The sequence below is a fragment of the Oncorhynchus tshawytscha genome, linkage group LG16 (genome assembly GCF_018296145.1).
Source record: "Oncorhynchus tshawytscha isolate Ot180627B linkage group LG16, Otsh_v2.0, whole genome shotgun sequence".
Lineage (NCBI taxonomy): Eukaryota > Metazoa > Chordata > Actinopteri > Salmoniformes > Salmonidae > Oncorhynchus > Oncorhynchus tshawytscha.
The window spans coordinates 89,084,087-89,106,501 of NC_056444.1; the positions used below are offsets into that span (position 1 = coordinate 89,084,087).

Below are 22,415 nucleotides of genomic sequence, written 5' to 3' on the forward strand. Positions count from 1 at the left end.
TTAATCTCCAAAGTCTCGTTTTACAACAACCATCAGAAGGCAGAGATGATTTGCTTGTAAGCAGTTCCACAACCCTTTGCACGCCATGGAGTCTCGAGCCACAGCTTTCTAAAATCATTTTGGTTGAAGTGTATTTAGATGCTATGTTTGCTTTTTGCAACGTTGGGCTTTGTGGCGCTATGGAGATGCTACTAAGGTAGTTGGGGCTGGAATTGGACTATTTAGCAGACAGAATGTCGCCCTTTATGTTTGTGTTTTACCTACAGTCCTGAAGAGCTTTGTCCAATACTGTTACTACTGTCCTACAACTACAGTAGCAGCACTCCTAACAATGCTCTGTATGCTTCAGCTGTAGTCATATCAATAACCAGCCATCAGTAAAACGCTGGCTTTCATTTGGTACTTGTTTGTTGACATGTTAACAGGCCGTTTGTTGTGTCTCGGTGTAATGGATCTTAACGGTGGGCTCAGTGATTTAAATATCAACAATGACTGTGTACCCTATGAGTATAAGTCTGAAGATCAGCAGCAGAGGCAGTCTTGTGGAATCCTTAGGTTCTTCACAGGAGCGAAGAGGATCAGTCAGAATGTAGGGAATAGGGTGCCATTTCATCTGGTCAGGGTTTCCTTCAGTTAAACAGTTAAGATTTTAGACCAGCGTTTCCCCAACTCAGTCAACCCCCCTCCCGGGTGCACCTTTTGGTTCTGACCACTACACAGCTTTGATTATTTGAATCAGCTGTGTAGTGCTAGGGGGGAAAAACCATGGAGTCCCCAGGTCCGAGTTTGGGAAACATTGTCTTAGGCCTACCTACTTAGGCCTACCATCAGATAAATACAGCATCAAGTCATTGACATGGTCTCCTTCTCTGTTGCCTTGCCAGGGATTCATATTGGGTGCCTCCCAAATGGTACCCCATTCCCTATATAGTGCACTACTTCTGACCAAAGCCCTATGGGCCCTAAACAGAAGTAGTGCAGTAGAAGGACTAGGAGTCCTTTGGGCAGCATCCATGTCCCTACGCTGGTTTAGTTGAGTTGATTAAGTCCATGTTATTTCTACAGATGTCCATGAGACAGACAGATCAATCCTACTGCTCTGCTCTGTCATTAAAACAAGTCAATACTCTGATTCCTCTCTGCTCTGTCATCTACTAACATTAAAACAAGTCAATAATCTGATTCCTCTCAGAGCACACCTATTAAGGGAATACTTATTTTTGTCCTCTATCATAATTATAAAACTATTTAGGATCTTTAGATTTGGGGTAGAACATTCAAGTGTTCCCACCCCAAACCCCTGCTGATTGTCTAGGTAGTTTGGGGGAAGTGCTTCCTGTTGGTTAAAGAGCTTAGAACGCTGTGCTATCGCCGTGGTGACTGCTAATCACCAGGCGGGGTTGGGGCGGCGGTGCTACCAGGCCTGTCCCGATTGGCCAGCCAGCTGACAGGGCTGGTGTGGATCTATGCTTTGGGACTTCATCGGGTCTTGTCTATAATGGCAACCTACCCCCACAATGCACTGCTTCTGATGAACAGGAGTAGTAGTGCACGATGTAGGAAATAGGGTGCCAATTGAGACGCAGCCCAAGGTTAATTTAGACGCGGTGCCAGTCAGAGGGGCTGACCTCTGACCTCTAACACCTGATGAGGCACCATGTTTGTCCTGACTGTTTTAACCTGTAAGAGGATCCAGTGGGACTCTTCTGAAGACCACTCTGCTCACATTTAAACAGCTATTGTTAACAGGGGTATATTAACGCACAAAAGAAGTCTCTAAAGGTGTCTAATGTCTAAAGTTAGAGGTACAAGAAATGTCCTAGGTCACAGGGGAACCCTCTCAGACAGACTGTCAATTCATTAATAATCACAACGAATGCAACATTAGTAAGTGCTTCCCATTGGGATATATAATAAGAGCATAGGGGATAATGCAGTAATATAATATAGGGGTAAGAGCTTCCATACGTTGGAGCATCAGGTTAAGGTGCGTACATACATCTGCGGTCAGGGGGTCTCAACGCGGCTGGGCTAGGCTAAATTAGCATGCTAGCATATTAACGTAAGTGCTAATGTTATTCAAGGGTCTGGCCTACGTTAGCATGCTAACGCATTAGCGGTGCAAATGCTACTGAAGGGGCTAAGCTATGCTAACACACCGACGCTCAGGGTAATATTTTATATTTAAATGTAACCTTTATTTAACTAGGCAAGTCAGTTAAGAACAAATTCTTATTTACAATGACGGCCTACCAGGGAACAGTGGGTTAACTGCCTTGTTCAGGGGCAGAACGACAGATTTTTACCTTGTCAGCTCTGGGATTTGATCCAGTAACCTTTCAGTGACTGGCCCAACGCTCTAACCACTAGGCTACTTGCCGCCCCAGGTAGTGTTGTGATTAGCAACACAACGCAGCTAATACAGATGGGTCTGGCGGGGAGGTTAGAGGCGCGGTTGATGCTAATAGATCATTATCGGTGGTGTATTGGGGGATTTAGCAAACGCCATGTCATCCTCCTTTCTCTATTCCTCTCTGACCTCACATGGAACGCCGCTTGCCATGAGGTCCCTATGGCAACAGTTTACATCTGTGGTCAGGGGGTCTCAACACGGCTGGGTTGGGCAACTAAACCTTTACACACCTCTAATGGCTACCAAACCGAGGAACTAACAGACTGGCCAACAGTGTGTGTTTAGTGTCAACGTTACTGTGTGTGTAAACCCACTATTACTACTACTATTAAACACTGTAGTTCAAGTCTAACTGTGCGGACCTCGGTAGGGGAGTGTAGATCACATCATCCCATTTCAATTCACAATCAATTTTAACACTAGGGAGGGATCATTACAACATGAGACAGTGTGCTGGGGCTACAACAGCCATGGGGGCAGGGCTTTATGGGGCGGAGGCGGGGCTTAGACAAAATGGACTCATGGAGAAAAACCTCTCATCGTTAAAATAAAACATGACAAAATCAAGGGGTTGGGCTTACTGCTCTGCCGAACCAATCACACAGAGAAGCAGAGAGAGGGGGGGAAAGGCTAGCGGAACACCTCAATCAAATCCACTGATTGAGCAGAGCACCTCCCCCTCTCTGACATCCTGGTTGGTGTGTTGGTGGGCGAGGCTAACAGACAGGGGAAGGCAGTGGAACACAGACGGCACTTTCAGAACACCCTGGTGCATTCTGGGAAAGCCTAGTCAATCCTCCTTCGTTACATTCCGTCTGAAGGACAACTGTCAAGGCAACAAGGGGCCTCCTCTGATTGGTTGTCTTTGCTGGCTAAGGCACATGGGTTTGGCTGGGCCAGTGGGGGAAGATCCAAAGGCTGGCCAATAGCGGAGGCTGCAGGGCTGCCGTTCAGCTTCTGGCCCACACCCCCAGAGTTAAGACCCTCACCCTCAGAGGACTTGGGGGGGCTGGTGGAGGGGGGAGGGGGTGAGGTCTGGAGGGAAGGAGAGAAAGAGTTAATGCTTATTTAAAACTACATCTAACCGTCTCTTTACATTTACAACACACCGCTTATTCTATGGCTTGACCTTATTCTGATGTCAAACCTTTATTCTGTTGGCAGTCACCTTTTTACCTCCTCGCCCTCCTTTCACTGGGATGTCCTTACCCCTTCTGGAGAGACGGGGAGAGAGGGATTAGTAAAAAGTAATATTAGAGTAAAGTAAGTATGGAGACAGTTTAATTTAGAGAGCAGCAGCAGTGTCTTACCCTCTCCCAGCCCCGACTGACACCACCTGCATGTTGAATCCCCCTCTGCCACGCAGTGGTTTGTTCCCGGCCCACTGCCCCACCACCATTCCGGCTATCTCCAACTTCCCTCCCTGGGGGGGGATCGACTGCAGACCTGCTCATTAAAAGACAGATAAAAGTATGCTTGTTATCTGTTAGAAAAGTGCAGATAGAACATCAAACTTCCTGGTGCACGAACAGCGCCTCGGATCCAGCACCAACGCCTCGGATCCAGCACCAACGCCTCGGATCCAGCACCAACGCCTCGGATCCAGCACCAACGCCTCGGATCCAGCACCAACGCCTCGGATCCAGCACCAACGCCTCGGATCCAGCACCAACGCCTCGGATCCAGCACCAACGCCTCGGATCCAGCACCAACGCCTCGGATCCAGCACCAACGCCTCTTGGATCCAACACCAACCCATCGGATCCAACACCAACACCTAGGATCCAGCACCGGCGCCTCGGATCAAGCACCGGCGCCTCGGATCAAACACCGGCGCCTCGGATCAAACACCGGCGCCTCGGATCCAACGTCTCAGCTTCGTGTTGGATCCAACACCAACACCTAGGCGTCCCGGATCCAACGCCTCAGATCCAACACCAACGCCTCAGCGTCTTGGATCCAACACCAACCCATCGGATCCAACACCAACACCTAGGCGTCTCGGATCCAGCACCGATGCCTCGGCGTCTCGGATCCAGCACCAACACCTATGCATTGCAGATGCAGCACCAATGCCTCGGATCCAACACAAACGCCTTGGCGTCTCGGTTGCAGCACCAACGCCTCTGCGTCTCTGATCCAACGCCTTGGCGCCTCGGATCCAACAACTCAGCGTCTTGGATCCGAAGCGTTGGTGTCTCTCGGATCCAACACCAACGCCTCAGCGTCTTGGATCCAACACCAACCCCTCGGATCCAAAACCAACACCTAGGCGTCTTGGATCCAGCACCGACGACTCGGATCCAGCACAGACTCCCCGGATCCAGCACCGACGCCCCAGATCCAGCACAGATGCCCCAGATCTAACACCAACGCCTCAGATCCAGCACGAATAACTTGGATCCAGCACCAACGCCTCGGATCCAGCACCAACAGCTCGGCGTCTCAGATCCAGCACCAACGCCTCGGCGTCTCGGATCCAACACCAACGCCTCGGCGTCTCGGATCCAACACCAACGCCTCGGATCCAACACCAACGCCTCGGATCCAACACCAACGCCTCGGCGTCTCGGATCCAGCACCAACACCTATGCATTGCAGATGCAGCACCAATGCCTCGGATCCAACACAAACACCTTGGCGTCTCTGATCCAACACCAACGCCTTGGCGCCTCGGATCCAACACCGGCGCCTCGGATCCAACACCGGCGCCTCGGATCAAACACCAACGCCTCGGATCAAACACCAACGTCTCGGCGTCTCGGATCAAACACCAACGTCTCGGCGTCTCGGATCCAACACCAACGCCTCGGATCCAACACCAACGCCTCGGCGTCTCGGATCCAACACCAACGCCTCGGCGTCTCGGATCCAACACCAACGCCTCGGCGTCTCGGATCCAACACCAACGCCTCGGTCTCAACACCAACGGATCCAACACCAACGCCTCGGCAACACTCGGCCTCCAACACCAACGCCTCCAACACCTCGGATCCAACACCAACGCCTCGGCGTCTCGGATCCAACACCAACGCCTCGGCGTCTCGGATCCAACACCAACGCCTCGGCGTCTCGGATCCAACACCAACGCCTCGGCGTCTCGGATCCAACACCAACGCCTCGGCGTCTCGGATCCAACACCAACGCCTCGGCGTCTCGGATCCAACACCAACGCCTCGGCGTCTCGGATCCAACACCAACGCCTCAGCGTCTTGGATCCAACACCAACGCCTCGGCGTCTCGGATCCAACACCAACGCCTTAGTGTCTGGATCTTTGCATTGATCTATTGGATATGTGTGTGCACTTGTGAACGTGTGTGTGTGTGTGTGTGTGTGTGTGAGATGCTCACCTGGGAAGGCTCTGGGTCTATGCTGGGCTGGGTGTGAGTGGTGATGAGGGTGAGGATGTTGAGGGTGGTGGTGTGGCATGTTGCCCATGGGTCGGGGAGGGTAGAGGGGAGGCAGAGGGTAGAAGGGGGAGGGGGCAGGAAGGAAGGAAGGGGGGGGAGAGGAGGAGGAGGGGGAGGAGGACGTGAGAAGTTGATGCCTTCTAGGATGGCCTGACGCATCTTCTCCACACGAGACACCAGCTCCTCCTGTTGGACAGAATAAATTATATATACTTATAAATCCCAGAAGTCGAGTTAGCCTTTTACAAGGGTCACAGAAAGCAATTTGTCTCATGGGGGACAATGCCCCCCCCGACCGACCTGTCCTTCACACATGTCGAGCAGAGCCTGGCGGTCTCGGGCGGCGCGGGCCAATTTGGTCTGGAAGAGTTTCCCGTCGAAGAAGCCCCAGGGGCAGCAGTGTTCCCATGGTAACGGCTGACCACACACATCGTTGACCAACAGAGCCGTGTCCACGCCCGCCATGAAGAGAGACGCCAGCTGCACTCCCCGACCATCTACCTTCTCCACCTACAGACACACATTAAATAATGTGTCCAATCAAAAACGCATCTTTTGACCAATGGGTAAAATAATATGTTAACTGTGCAGATAATCCTCTGAGGAAACCAATGTTCCAAACCTCATGACTATCATAATCCATTCCAAAGTTATTGGAGTTTTTACCCCAGTAGGATGGTCAGAATTAGGGTGACTAGGCCAGAGAAAAAATACAAAAGGATCCCCCCCCCAGAAAAACGCATGATGTCAGCTAGGCTGGATGCTGTGAAGAATTAAGGCTTTCATGGCTACCTGACCCAATGAAGTGGAATTCACAGGACACAAAACAATAGAGGGCAAATGGATATTAATTTTGAGACATGACATGTTGTATTATCATATTTAGTATAAGCTTTTCATATCAATGCAAAGTCCCTGTTCTTTTGAGATTTATCATAAAACCAACCATATGGATATGTAGTGATGTCATACGTTGAACATCCTTTTAGTGTCCATGGATAATGCTGAACTGTTATGGACGACTGAGTTCATCTAAGCTCTGGTCTAAAACCCTTCACAACCAGGTGAAATATCATGTGACATCACAGGGCCTGCTGGATCTACAGGATCAGCCATCAGACAGTGTAACCAGGGACACACCCTAAAGGATCAGCCATCAGACAGGGACACACCCTAAAGGATCAGCCATCAGACAGGGACACACCCTAAAGGATCAGCCATCAGACAGGGACACACCCTAAAGGATCAGCCATCAGACAGGGACACACCCTAAAGGATCAGCCATCAGACAGTGTAACCAGGGACACACCCTAAAGGATCAGCCATCAGACAGGGACACACCCTAAAGGATCAGCCATCAGACAGGGACACACCCTAAAGGATCAGCCATCAGACAGTGTAACCAGGGACACACCCTAAAGGATCAGCCATCAGACAGGGACACACCCTAAAGGATCAGCCATCAGACAGTGTAACCAGGGAAACACCCTAAAGGATCAGCCATCAGAGAGTGTAACCAGGGACACACCCTAAAGGATCAGCCATCAGACAGGGACACACCCTAAAGGATCAGCCATCAGACAGGGACACACCCTAAAGGATCAGCCATCAGACAGTGTAACCAGGGACACACCCAAAGGATCAGCCATCAGACAGGGACACACCCTAAAGGATCAGCCATCAGACAGGGACACACCCTAAAGGATCAGCCATCAGACAGTGTAACCAGGGACACACCCTAAAGGATCAGCCATCAGACAGGGACACACCCTAAAGGATCAGCCATCAGACAGTGTAACCAGGGAAACACCCTAAAGGATCAGCCATCAGACAGTGTAACCAGGGAAACACCCATCCCGATCAAAAAATCTTTGACCCAGACAGTGTAACCAGGGACACACCTAAAGGATCAGCCATCAGACAGTGTAACCAGGGAAACACCCTAAAGGATCAGCCATCAGACAGTGTAACCAGGGAAACACCCTAAAGGATCAGCCATCAGACAGTGTAACCAGGGAAACACCCTAAAGGATCAGCCATCAGACAGTGTAACCAGGGAAACACCCATCAACAGTGTAACCAGGGACACACCTAAAGGATCAGCCATCAGACAGGGACACACCCTAAAGGATCAGCCATCAGACAGTGTAACCAGGGAAACACCCTAAAGGATCAGCCATCAGACAGTGTAACCAGGGACACACCCTAAAGGATCAGCCATCAGACAGTGTAACCAGGGACACACCCTAAAGGATCAGCCATCAGACAGTGTAACCAGGAAACACCCATCAGACAGTGTAACCAGGGACACACCCATCAGACAGTGTAACCAGGGACACACCCATCAGACAGTGTAACCAGGGACACACCCCAGACAGTGTAACCAGGGACACACCCACCAGACAGTGTAACCAGGGACACACCCACCAGACAGTGTAACCAGGGAAACACCCATCAGACAGTGTAACCAGGGACACACCCACCAGACAGTGTAACCAGGGACACACCCACCAGACAGTGTAACCAGGGACACACCCACCAGACAGTGTAACCAGGGACACACCCACCAGACAGTGTAACCAGGGACACACCCACCAGACAGTGTAACCAGGGACACACCCAACAGACAGTGTAACCAGGGACACACCCATCAGACAGTGTAACCAGGACACACCCATCAGACAGTGTAACCAGGGACACACACTAAAGGATCAGCCATCAGACAGTGTAACCAGGGACACACCCTAAAGGATCAGCCATCAGACAGTGTAACCAGGGACACACCCTAAAGGATCAGCCATCAGACAGTGTAACCAGGGACACACCCTAAAGGATCAGCCATCAACAGGGACACACCCTAAAGGATCAGCCATCAGACAGGGACACACCCTAAAGGATCAGCCATCAGACAGTGTAACCAGGGACACACCCTAAAGGATCAGCCATCAGACAGGGACACACCCTAAAGGATCAGCCATCAGACAGTGTAACCAGGGAAACACCCTAAAGGATCAGCCATCAGACAGTGTAACCAGGGACACACCCTAAAGGATCAGCCATCAGACAGGGACACACCCTAAAGGATCAGCCATCAGACAGGGACACACCCTAAAGGATCAGCCATCAGACAGTGTAACCAGGGACACACCCTAAAGGATCAGCCATCAGACAGGGACACACCCTAAAGGATCAGCCATCAGACAGTGTAACCAGGGAAACACCCTAAAGGATCAGCCATCAGACAGTGTAACCAGGGAAACACCCATCAGACAGTGTAACCAGGGACACACCCTAAAGGATCAGCCATCAGACAGGGACACACCCTAAAGGATCAGCCATCAGACAGTGTAACCAGGGAAACACCCTAAAGGATCAGCCATCAGACAGTGTAACCAGGGACACACCCTAAAGGATCAGCCATCAGACAGTGTAACCAGGGACACACCCTAAAGGATCAGCCATCAGACAGTGTAACCAGGGAAACACCCATCAGACAGTGTAACCAGGGACACACCCATCAGACAGTGTAACCAGGGAAACACCCATCAGACAGTGTAACCAGGGACACACCCATCAGACAGTGTAACCAGGGACACACCCATCAGACAGTAACCAGGGACACACCCACCAGACAGTGTAACCAGGGACACACCCACCAGACAGTGTAACCAGGGACACACCCACCGGACAGTGTAACCAGGGACACACCCACCAGACAGTGTAACCAGGGACACACCCAACAGACAGTGTAACCAGGGACACACCCATCAGACAGTGTAACCAGGGACACACCCATCAGACAGTGTAACCAGGGACACACACTAAAGGATCAGCCATCAGACAGTGTAACCAGGGACACACCCTAAAGGATCAGCCATCAGACAGTGTAACCAGGGACACACCCTAAAGGATCAGCCATCAGACAGTGTAACCAGGGACACACCCTAAAGGATCAGCCATCAGACAGTGTAACCAGGGACAAAACCCATCAGACAGTGTAACCAGGGAAACATCCTAAAGGATCAGCCATCAGACAGAGTAACCAGGGACACACCCTAAAGGATCAGCCATCAGACAGTGTAACCAGGGACACACCCTAAAGGATCAGCCATCAGTGTAACCAGGGACACACCCTAAAGGATCAGCCATCAGACAGTGTAACCAGGGACACACCCTAAAGGATCAGCCATCAGACACGGACACACCCTAAAGGATCAACCATCAGACAGTGTAACCAGGGAAACACCCTAAAGGATCAGCCATCAGACAGTGTAACCAGGGACACACCCTAAAGGATCAGCCATCAGACAGTGTAACCAGGGACACACCCTAAAGGATCAGCCATCAGACAGGGACACACCCTAAAGGATCAGCCATCAGACAGAGTAACCAGGGAAACACCCTAAAGGACCAGCCTTCAGACAGTGTAACCAGGGACACACCCATCAGACAGTGTAACCAGGGACACACCCATCAGACAGTGTAACCAGGGACACACGCTAAAGGATCAGCCCACGAGGGACCACCAAAACTCAGGACAAAGGAGAACGTACGGACCCCTCAACTCAGGACAAAGGAGAACGCACAACCCCCTCAACTCAGGACAAAGGAGAACACACAAGATATTTTTATTTTGTTCACACAAGTTTTAGAATTAGGTTTTTTCTTTTTTTTACTATTCTCTAGAATAATAGTGAAGACATCACAACTATGAAATAACACATGGAATCATGCAGTAACCAAATAAAGTGTTAAACAAATCAAAATGTATTTTATATTTGAGATTCTTCAAGTAGCCACCCTTTGCCTTGACAGCTTTGCACACTCTTGGCATTCTCTCAACCAGCTTCACGAGGTAGTCACCTGGAATGCATTTCAATTAACAGGTATTTGTATTAATTATGGATCCCCATTAGTTCCTGCCAAGGCAGCAGCTACTCTTCCTGGGGTTTATTATGGATCCCCATTAGTTCCTGCCAAGGCAGCAGCTACTCTTCCTGGGTTTATTATGGATCCCCATTAGTTCCTGCCAAGGCAGCAGCTACTCTTCCTGGGGTTTATTATGGATCACTATTAGTTCCTGCCAAGGCAGCAGCTACTCTTCCTGGGGTTTATTATGGATCCCCATTAGTTCCTGCCAAGGCATCAGCTACTCTTCCTGGGGTTTATTATGGATCCCCATTAGCCAAGGCAGCAGCTACTCTTCCTGTGGTTTATTATGGATCCCCATTAGTTCCTGCCAAGGCAGCAGCTACTCTTCCTGGGGTTTATTATGGATCACTATTAGTTCCTGCCAAGGCAGCAGCTACTCTTCCTGGGGTTTATTATGGATCCCCATTAGTTCCTGCCAAGGCAGCAGCTACTCTTCCTGGGGTTTATTATGGATCCCCATTAGTTCCTGCCAAGGCAGCAGCTACTCTTCCTGGGGTTTATTATGGATCCCCATTAGTTCCTGCCAAGGCAGTAGCTACTCTTCCTGGGGTTTATTATGGATCCCCATTAGTTCCTGCCAAGGCAGCAGCCACTCTTCCTGGGGTCCTGTAAAGGCAGTTATATCATTTTAAAAACATTAGATTCATTACAGATTTCACAACACACTGTGTGCCCTCAGGGCCATACCCCATCACTACCACATATCTACAACTCAAAATCCATGTGTACGTTTGTGTATAGTGCGTATGTTATCATGTGTGTATCCATGTGTCTGTGCCCATGTTTGTGTTGCGTCAGTCCCCGCTGTTCCTTGTTGCGTCAGTCCCCGCTGTTCCTTGTTGCGTCAGTCCCCACTGTTCCTTGTTGCGTCAGTCCCCGCTGTTCCTTGTTCCCCCGCTGTTCCTTGTTGCGTCAGTCCCCGCTGTTCCTTGTTGCGTCAGTCCCCACTGTTCCTTGTTGCGTCAGTCCCCACTGTTCCTTGTTGCGTCAGTCCCCGCTGTTCCTTGTTGCGTCAGTCCCCGCTGTTCCTTGTTGCGTCAGTCCCCGCTGTTCCTTGTTGCGTCAGTCCCCGCTGTTCCTTGTTGCGTCAGTCCCCGCTGTTCCTTGTTGCGTCAGTCCCCGCTGTTCCTTGTTGCGTCAGTCCCCGCTGTTCCTTGTTGCGTCAGTCCCCGCTGTTCCTTGTTGCGTCAGTCCCCGCTGTTCCATAAGGTGTATTTTTATCTGTTTTTTAAAATCTGATTCTCCTGCTGCATCAGTTACCTGATGTGGAATAGAGTTCCATGTAGTCATGGCTCTATGTAGTACTGTGGAATAGAGTTCCATGTAGTCATGGCTCTATGTAGTACTGTGGAATAGAGTTCCATGTAGTCATGGCTCTATGTAGTACTGTGGAATAGAGTTCCATGTAGTCATGGCTCTATGTAGTACTGTGGAATAGAGTTCCATGTAGTCATGGCTCTATGTAGTACTGTGGAATAGAGTTCCATGTAGTCATGTCTCTATGTAGTACTGTGGAATAGAGTTCCATGTAGTCATGGCTCTATGTAGTACTGTGGAATAGAGTTCCATGTAGTCATGGCTCTATGTAGTACTGTGGAATAGAGTTCCATGTAGTCATGGCTCTATGTAGTACTGTGGAATAGAGTTCCATGTAGTCATGGCTCTATGTAGTACTGTGCACCTCCCATAGTCTGTTCTGGACTTGGGGACTGTGAAGAGACCTCTGGTGGCATGTCTTGTGGGGTATGTATGGGTGTCTGAGCTGTGTGTTAGTAGTTTAAACAGACCTCTGGTAGCATGTCTTGTGGGGTATGTATGGGTGTCTGAGCTGTGTGTTAGTAGTTTAAACAGACCTCTGGTAGCATGTCTTGTGGGGTATGAATGGGTGCCTTGTTGATAGTGTTGTTAAGAAGGTAGAAACTAGGTCCTGTAGGACCTGCCTTCCTGGCATGAGTAGCAGGACGTTGAAATTTTGCGCAATTTTTAACAAAACGTTGAAAAAAAAGACACGATCTTTAAGAGGTTGAAGGTAGAAACTAGGGCCTGTAGGACCTGCCTTGTTGATAGTATTGTTAAGAAGGTAGAAACTAGGGCCTGTAGGAACTGCCTTGTTGATAGTGTTTTTAAGAAGGTAGAAACTAGGGCCTGTAGGACCTGCCTTGTTGATAGTGTTGTTAAGAAGGTAGAAACTAGGGCCTGTAGGAACTGCCTTGTTGATTTTTAGTGTTTTAGAGGTTGAAGGTAGAAACTAGGGCCTGTAGGACCTGCCTTGTTGATAGTATTGTTAAGAAGGTAGAAACTAGGGCCTGTAGGAACTGCCTTGTTGATAGTGTTGTTAAGAAGGTAGAAACTAGGGCCTGTAGGACCTGACTTGTTGATAGTGTTGTTAAGGTAGAAACTAGAGCCTGTAGGACCTGCCTTGTTGATAGTGTTTTTAAGGTAGAAACTAGGGCCTGTAGGACCTGCCTTGTTGATAGTGTTGTTAAGAAGGTAGAAACTAGGGCCTGTAGGAACTGCCTTGTTGATAGTGTTGTTAAGAAGGTGGAAACTAGGGCCTGTAGGACCTGCCTTGTTGATAGTGTTGTTAAGAAGGTAGAAACTAGGGCCTGTATGACCTGCCTTGTTGATAGTGTTGTTAAGAAGGTAGAAACTAGGGCCTGTAGGACCTGACTTGTTGATAGTGTTGTTAAGAAGGTAGAGCAACACTTTATTATGGACAGACCTCTCCCCATCTTAGCTACTGTTGTATCAATATGTTTTGACCATTACAGTTTACAATCCAGGGTTACTCCAAGCAGTTTATTCACCTCAACTTGCTCAATTTCCACATTATTCACTACAAGATTCAGTTGAGGTTTAGGGTTTAGTGAATGATTTGTCCCAAATACAATGCTTTTAGTTTTGAAAATATTTTTGGTGTGCCATCTTAAAAGTTCATTTGTGGAATTTAATTCCTTCTTAAAGTGTTTCAGCCAATCAGTTGTGTTGTGATAAGGTAGGGGGGTATACAGAAGATAACCCTATTTGTTAAAAGACCAAGGTCAGACGAGACGGAAAACTTCAACAACAAGTTTCTTCAAGTGCAGTCGCAAAAACCATCAAGCGCTATGATGAAACAGGATCTCATGAGGACCGCCACAGGAATGGAAGACCCAGAGTTACCTCTGCTGTAGAGGATAAGCTCATTAGAGTTACCTCTGCTACAGAGGATAAGTTCATTAGAGTTACCTCTGCTACAGAGGATAACTTCAATTGCAGCCTAAATAAATGCTTCACAGAGTTCAAGCAACAGACATCAACATCAACTGTCAGAGGAGACTGCGTGAATCAGGCCTTCATAGTTGAATTGCTGCAAAGAAACCACTACTAAAAGACACCAATAAGAAGAAGAGACTTGCTTGGGCCAAGAAACATGAGCAATGGACGTTAGACCGGTGGAAATCTGTCCTTAGATCATCTGTTCCCACCTCCATGTCTTTGTGAGACGCGGTGTGAGTGAACAGATGATCTACGCATGTGTGGTTCCAACTGTGAAGCGGAGGTGATGGTGTGGTGGTGCTTTGCTGGTGACACTGTCAGTGATTTATTTAGAATTCAAGGCACACTTAACCAGCATGACTACCACAGCATTCTGCAGTACTTGTACTTCCGGCGCCGACAGAGATGGCCGCCTCGCTTCGCGTTCCTAGGAAACTATGCAGTTTTTTGTTTTTTTACGTGTTATTTCTTACACTAGTACCCCAGGTCATCTTAGGTTTCATTACATACAGCCGAGAAGAACTACTGAATATAAGATCAGCGTCAACTCACCATCAGTACGACCAAGAATATGTTTTTCGCGATGCGGATCCTGTGTTCTGCCTTACAACCAGTGTAACGGAGTGGATCACATGCAGCGACCAAAAAAAAAAACGACTCAGAAAAAGAGGGAAACGAAGCGGTCTTCTGGTCAGACTCCGGAGACCGGCACATCGTGCACCACTCCCTAGCATTCTTCTTGCCAATGTCCAGTCTCTTGACAACAAGGTTGATGAAATACGAGCAAGGGTAGCATTCCAGAGGGACATCAGAGACTGTAACGTTCTCTGCTTCACGGAAACATGGCTAACTGGAGAGACGCAATCCGAAGCGGTGCAGCCAGCGGGTTTCTCCACGCATCGCGCCGACAGAAACAAACATCTTTCTGGTAAGAAGACGGGCGGGGCGTATGCCTTATGGCCAACGTGACATGGTGTGATGAAAGAAACATACAGGAACTCAAATCCTTCTGTTCACCTGATTTAGAATTCCTCACAATCAAATGTAGACCGCATTATCTACCAAGAGAATTCTCTTCGATTATAATCACAGCCTGTATATACCCCCAAGCAGACACATCGATGGCTCTGAACGAACTTTATTTAACTCTCTGCAAACTGGAAACGATTTATCCGGAGGCTGCATTCATTGTAGTTGGGGATTTTAACAAGGCTAATCTGAAAACAAGACTCCTAAATTTTATCAGCATATCGATTGCGCAACCAGGGGTGGAAAGACCCTGGATCATTGTTACTCTAACTTCCGCGACGCATATAAGGCCCTGCCCCGCCCCCTTTCGGAAAAGCTGACCACGACTCCATTTTGTTGATCCCTGCCTACAGACAGAAACTAAAACAAGAAGCTCCCACGCTGAGGTCTGTCCAACGCTGGTCCGACCAAGCTGACTCCACACTCCAAGACTGCTTCCATCACGTGGACTGGGAGATGTTTCGTATTGCGTCAGACAACAACATTGACGAATACGCTGATACGGTGTGCGAGTTCATTAGAACGTGCGTTGAAGATGTCGTTCCCATAGCAACGATTAAAACATTCCCTAACCAGAAACCGTGGATTGATGGCAGCATTCGTGTGAAACTGAAGGCACGAACCACTGCTTTTAATCAGGGCAAGGTGTCTGGTAACATGACTGAATACAAACAGTGCAGCTATTCCCTCCGCAAGGCTATCAAACAAGCTAAGCGCCAGTACAGAGACAAAGTAGAATCTCAATTCAACGGCTCAGACACAAGAGGCATGTGGCAGGGTCTACAGTCAATCACGGACTACAGGAAGAAACCCAGCCCAGTCACGGACCAGGATGTCTTGCTCCCAGGCAGACTAAATAACTTTTTGCCCGCTTTGAGGACAATACAGTGCCACTGACACGGCCTGCAACGGAAACATGCGGTCTCTCCTTCACTGCAGCCGAAGTGAGTAAGACATTTAAACGTGTTAACCCTCGCAAGGCTGCAGGCCCAGACGGCATCCCCAGCCGCGCCCTCAGAGCATGCGCAGACCAGCTGGCCGGTGTGTTTACGGACATATTCAATCAATCCCTATACCAGTCTGCTGTTCCCACATGCTTCAAGAGGGCCACCATTGTTCCTGTTCCCAAGAAAGCTAAGGTAACTGAGCTAAACGACTACAGCCCCGTAGCACTCACATCCGTCATCATGAAGTGCTTTGAGAGACTAGTCAAGGACCATATCACCTCCACCCTACCTGACACCCTAGACCCACTCCAATTTGCGGTCTGCACAACGCATCACCGGGGGCAAACTACCTGCCCTCCAGGACACCTACACCACCCGATGCTACAGGAAGGCCATAAAGATCATCAAGGACATCAACCACCCGAGCCACTGCCTGTTCACCCCGCTGTCATCCAGAAGGCGAGGTCAGTACAGGTGCATCAAAGCTGGGACCGAGAGACTGAAAAACAGCTTCTATCTCAAGGCCATCAGACTGTTAAACAGCCACCACTAACATTGAGTGGCTGCTGCCAACACACTGACACTGACACTGACTCTACTCCAGCCACTTTAATCATGGGAATTGATGGGAAATGATGTAAATATATCACTAGCCACTTTAAACAATGCTACCTTATATAATGTTACTTACCCTACATTGTTCATCTCATATGCATACGTTGATACTGTACTCTATATCATCGACTGCATCCTTATGTAATACATGTATCACTAGCCACTTTAACTATGCCACTTGGTTTACATACTTATCTCATATGTATATACTGTACTCGATATCATCTACTGTATCTTGCCTATGCTGCTCTGTACCATCACTCATTCATATATCCTTATGTACATATTCTTTATCCCCTTACACTGTGTATAAGACAGTAGTTTTTTTGGAATTGTTAGATAGATTACTTGCTCGTTATTACTGCATTGTCGGAACTAGAAGCACAAGCATTTCGCTACACTCGCATTAACATCTGCTAACCATGTGTATGTGACAAATAAAATTTGATTTGATTTGATTTGCAGCGATACGCCATCCCATCTGGTTTACGCTTAGTGGGACTATCATTTGTTTTTCAACAGGACAATGACCCAAAACACACCAACAGGATGTGTAAGAGCAATTTTACCAAGTGATGGAGTGCTGCATCATGACCTGGCCTCCACAATCACCTGACCTCAACCCAATTGAGATGGTTTGGGATGAGTCTTGGGAACTAATTCAAGACTGGTGGGAAAGCATTCCAGGTGAAGCTGGTTGAGAAAATGCCAAGAATGTGCAAAGCTGTCAGCTGGATACTTTGAAGAAAATATATTTTGATTTGTTTAACACTTTTTTGGTTATTATAATAATTAGTAATTTCACATTTTAGTCACTTAGCAGATGCTCTTATACAAAAGCGACTTACAGCAGCAATTAGGGTTATGTGCCATGCTCAAGGGCACATGGGCAGATTTTTCATCTAGGTGGCTCAGGGATTCAAACCAGCGACCTTTTGGTTCCTGGCCCAACGCTTTTAACCGCTTGTCTACCTGACCTGCCGCACCTCTCCTCGCCACAGATATCTCCTCGTCTCCACACATATGCTCCCCTATGTACCACTTCATCAACTGTCTACCACCCACTCTTTGTCTCTCTCTTCTCCCTGCTGACCCAGCTACCACCATGTACAAGTGGGCAACTAACATCGGGTCCCTCTCTTCTAGAATGTGCAGGAAAAGGTTCCTCTCCTCCTCACTCCATGACTCAAACTATTGGGTCCAGAGGCACAGTTGATGCTCAAAGATATGATGGGCTGTCCTGAACCTGTAGCATACTGGCACAGCTTTCCCCAACAGGTCTCCAGCAATGGCTCCCTCTGGGAAGTGCTCAGGAACCAGCTGTACCTTCAAACTGGACCTGGTCCAGCAGTGTTGGCTGTGTCGAGTGTGTGTTGTACCTTCAGTTCCTGTAGCTGGTCTGGTTCGTAGAGCTGGTTAGAGACTGCCTGGGCCAGGAAGGCATCTAACTCATGTCTCTGTAGAATACGACCACCTGGCCACTGCATCATATACCTGTTAACACACACACACACCTTAACACACCACACACACGTGGTACACAGACACACACACCTCTCACACCCTTCCAGTCTCACCTGAGCACGCAGCACATGAGCAGAAGGTGTTGTGGGACCTGAGCAGGGTTGAGTAAGGCAGGACAGTCAGAGCGCAGACAGGCTAGGAAAGCTCTGGTCCTCCGGGAGCGATCTTCACTGGCTCTACCAAGCCACAGCCTCCGCAGGTTAGGACAGGTCCACTCTCTGAAGCACAGCGCTGGAACCAGCTCCGGGGTCAGGGCCGACTTCGACTTCCCACTGGACCACTCCTTCACTATCACTGGAGGAACTGGAGGGGATGACAACCAGGGAGAGAGAGACAAGACAAACAACCAGGGAGAGAGAGACAAGACAAACAACCAGGGAGAGAGAGACAAGACAAACAACCAGGGAGAGAGAGACAAGACAAACAACCAGGGAGAGAGAGACAAGACAGACAACCAGGGAGAGAGAGACAAGACAGACAACCAGGGAGAGAGAGACAAGACAAACAACCAGGGAGAGAAAGAGACAAGACAAACAACCAGGGAGAGAAAGAGACAAGACAAACAACCAGGGAGAGAAAGAGAGAGAGTGGAAAAGTAAGACAATAGTACAAACAAAACTAAATTGTTCACTTCCTTCCTTGCCTCCCTCCTTCCTTCCTTCCCTCACCTTCGAGGGGTCCTCTGTTGCGCATGGCGAGTCTCTCGAGGCGTCGGTGTGTTTCGGCTAGGCTGAAGAGGACCCCATAGCTGTACTGTCTGGCTGCTCTGAACAGCAGAGAGGCTGGAGGCAGTTCACTGTTACAATCATCTTCTATACACACCGCCATCTTTATCTCTCCCTGAGAGGGATGGAGAGAGAGTGAGAGATGTATGACCATATTAGAGACATATTTCCCTCAGATTACACAGGTCCACAAAGAATTCGAAAACAAATCCAATTTTGATAAACTCCCATATCTACTGGGTGAAATTCCACAGTGTGCATCACAGCAGCAAGATGTGTTACCTGTTGCCACGAGAAAAGGGCAACCAGTGAAGAACACACACCATTGTAAATACAACCCATATTTATGCTTATTTATTTTATCTTGTGTCCTTTAACCATTTGTACATTGTTTTAACACTGTGTGTATATATATATATATATAAATAATATGACATTTGTAATGTCTTTATTGTTTTGAAACTTCTGTATGTGTAATGTTTACTGTTCTTTTGTTTATTTCACTTTATATATTATCTACCTCACTTGCTTTGGCAATGTTAACACGTTTCCCATGACAATAAAGCCCTTGAATTGAATTGAGAGAGAGGGCTGTAGAGAGAGGGCTGTAGAGAGAGGGCTGTAGAGAGAGGGCTGTAGAGAGAGGGCTGTAGAGAGAGGGCTGTAGAGAGAGGGCTGTAGAGAGAGGGCTGTAGAGAGAGGGATGTAGAGAGAGGGATGGAGAGAGAGGGTTTTAGAGAGAGGGTTTTAGAGAGAGGGTTTTAGAGAGAGGGATGTAGAGAGGGTTTTAGAGAGAGGGATGTAGAGAGAGAGATGTAGAGAGAGGGCTGTAGAGAGAGGGATGTAGAGAGAGGGATGTAGAGAGAGGGCTGTAGAGAGAGGGCTGTAGAGAGAGGGCTGTAGAGAGAGGGCTGTAGAGAGAGGGCTGTAGAGAGGGTAGAGAGAGGGCTGTAGAGAGAGGGTTGTAGAGAGAGGGATGTAGAGAGAGGGATGTAGAGAGGGATGAGAGAGGGATGGAGAGAGGGATGGAGAGAGGGATGGAGAGAGGGATGGAGAGAGGGATGGGAGAGAGGGATGGAGAGGAGATGGAGAGAGAGGGAGAGAGAGGGAGAGAGAGGGAGAGAGAGAGAGAGAGGGGGAGAGAGAGGAGAGAGAGAGGAGAGAGAGAGGAGAGAGAGAGAGAGAGGGAGAGAGAGAGAGAGGAGAGAGAGGAGAGAGAGAGAGAGAGGGAGAGAGAGAGGAGAGAGAGGGAGAGAGAGAGAGAGAGAGAGAGAGAGAGAGAGAGAGAGAGGGAGAGAGAGGGAGAGAGGAGAGAGAGAGAGAGGGCTGAGAGAGAGGGAGAGAGAGGAGGGAGAGAGAGGGCTGAGAGAGAGGGTTAGAGAGAGGGATGTAGAGAGAGGGATGAGAGAGGGATGGAGAGAGGGCTGTAGAGAGAGGGTTTTAGAGAGAGGGATGTAGAGAGAGGGATGTAGAGAGAGGGATGTAGGGGGAGAGAGAGGGCTGTAGAGAGAGGGAGAGAGAGGGCTGTAGAGAGAGGGCTGTAGAGAGGGATGGAGAGAGGGATGGGGCTGGAGAGAGAGGGTTTTAGAGAGGATGTAGAGAGAGGGTTTAGAGAGAGGGATTTAGAGAGAGGGATGTAGAGAGAGGGATGTAGAGAGAGGGATGTAGAGAGAGGGATGTAGAGAGAGGGATGTAGAGAGAGGGTTTTAGAGAGGGATGTAGAGAGAGGGATGTAGAGAGAGGGATGTAGAGAGAGGGATGTAGAGAGAGGGATGTAGAGAGAGGGATGGAGAGAGAGGGATGGAGAGAGAGGATGGTAGAGGGATGGAGAGGGATGAGAGAGGGATGTAGAGAGAGGGATGTAGAGGGAGGAGAGAGAGAGAGAGGATTTAGAGAGAGGGATGAGAGAGGGCTGTAGAGAGGGCTGTAGAGAGAGGGCTGTAGAGAGGGCTGGGATGTAGAGGGCTGTAGAGAGGGATAGTAGAGGGCTGGAGAGAGGGATGTAGAGAGAGGGATGTAGAGAGAGGGATGGAGAGGGATGTAGAGAGAGGGATGGAGAGAGGGATGGAGAGAGGGCTGTAGAGAGAGGGCTGTAGAGAGAGGGCTGAGAGAGAGGGATGGAGAGAGAGGGATGTAGAGAGAGGGATGTAGAGAGAGGGATGGAGAGAGAGGGAGAGAGAGAGAGGGCTGAGAGAGGGAGAGAGAGAGAGGATGAGAGAGGGATGGAGAGAGAGGGATGAGAGAGAGGGCTGTAGAGAGAGGGATAGAGAGAGGGCTGTAGAGAGAGGGCTGTAGAGAGGGCTGTAGAGAGAGGGCTGGAGAGAGGGCTGTAGAGAGAGGGCTGGAGAGAGAGGGATGAGAGAGAGGGATGAGAGAGAGGGATGGAGAGAGAGAGAGGGATGGTGAGAGAGGGCTGTAGAGAGAGGGCTGTAGAGAGAGGGCTGTGGAGAGAGAGGGCTGTAGAGAGAGGGCTGTAGAGAGAGGGCTGTAGAGAGAGGGCTGTAGAGAGAGGGCTGTAGAGAGAGGGCTGTAGAGAGAGAGAGAGGGATGGAGAGAGAGGGATGGAGAGAGAGAGAGAGAGAGGATGGAGAGAGAGGGATGAGAGAGAGAGAGAGATGGTGAGAGAGGGATGGTAGAGAGAGGGCTGTAGAGAGAGGGATGGAGAGAGGGCTGTAGAGAGAGGGCTGAGAGAGGGCTGTAGAGAGAGGGCTGTAGAGAGAGGGCTGTAGAGAGAGGATGTAGAGAGAGGGCTGTAGAGAGAGGGCTGTAGAGAGAGAGGATGGAGAGAGAGGGATGGAGAGAGAGGGATGGAGAGAGAGGAGAGAGAGAGAGGAGAGAGAGAGGATGGAGAGAGAGATGGTGAGAGAGAGATGGTGAGAGAGGGATATAGAGAGAGGGCTGTAGAGAGAGGGCTGTAGAGAGAGGGCTGTAGAGAGAGGGCTGTAGAGAGAGGGCTGTAGAGAGAGGGCTGTAGAGAGAGGGATGGAGAGAGAGGGATGGAGAGAGAGGGATGGAGAGAGGGATGGAGAGAGAGAGAGAGAGAGAGAGAGAGAGAGAGAGAGAGAGAGAGAGAGAGAGAGAGAGAGAGAGAGAGGATGGAGAGAGAGGGATAGAGAGGGATGTAGAGAGGCTGTAGAGAGAGGGCTGAGAGAGAGGGCTGTAGAGAGAGGGCTGTAGAGAGAGGGCTGAGAGAGAGAGAGGGATGTAGAGAGAGGGATTGGAGAGAGAGGGATGTAGAGAGAGGGATAGAGGGAGAGAGAGGGATTTAGAGAGAGAGGGATGAGAGAGAGGGATGAGAGAGAGGGATGAGAGGGAGAGAGAGAGAGAGAGAGAGAGAGAGGGATGTGAGAGAGAGGATGAGAGAGAGGGATGAGAGAGGGGAGAGGGAAGAGGGATGTAGAGAGAGGGATGTAGGGAGAGAGGGATGTAGAGAGAGGGATGTAGAGAGAGGGATGTAGAGAGAGGGAGAGAGAGAGATGTAGAGAGAGATGTAGAGGGATGAGAGAGAGAATGCTAGAGGGAGTAGAGAGTGAAGGAGGCTGAGAGAGGATGAAATGATGT

The 22,415-nt window shown here is 49.3% G+C and overlaps 1 protein-coding gene across 3 annotated transcripts in view; it reads right to left on the reverse strand.

Moving 5' to 3' along the window:
• Nucleotides 1–344: 344 nt before the first annotated feature.
• LOC112251418 (constitutive coactivator of PPAR-gamma-like protein 2) overlaps nucleotides 345–22,415 on the reverse strand; it is a 66,799-nt gene continuing 44,728 nt past the window's right edge. For 2 of the 3 annotated variants that reach the window (XM_042299888.1, XM_042299889.1), the window contains 8 exons: nucleotides 18,798–18,969; nucleotides 18,183–18,432; nucleotides 17,985–18,099; nucleotides 6,125–6,334; nucleotides 5,765–6,010; nucleotides 3,724–3,859; nucleotides 3,582–3,627; nucleotides 345–3,448 (listed from right to left, as the gene is read on the reverse strand). In XM_042299888.1, the coding sequence (XP_042155822.1) occupies nucleotides 3,818–3,859; nucleotides 5,765–6,010; nucleotides 6,125–6,334; nucleotides 17,985–18,099; nucleotides 18,183–18,432; nucleotides 18,798–18,969 (1,035 nt within the window). In that variant the 3' untranslated portion in view covers nucleotides 345–3,448; nucleotides 3,582–3,627; nucleotides 3,724–3,817. Of the gene's footprint in view, nucleotides 3,449–3,560; nucleotides 3,628–3,723; nucleotides 3,860–5,764; nucleotides 6,011–6,124; nucleotides 6,335–17,984; nucleotides 18,100–18,182; nucleotides 18,433–18,797; nucleotides 18,970–22,415 lie in introns of all 3 variants that reach the window. The other variant, XM_042299890.1, reaches the window with a different exon arrangement.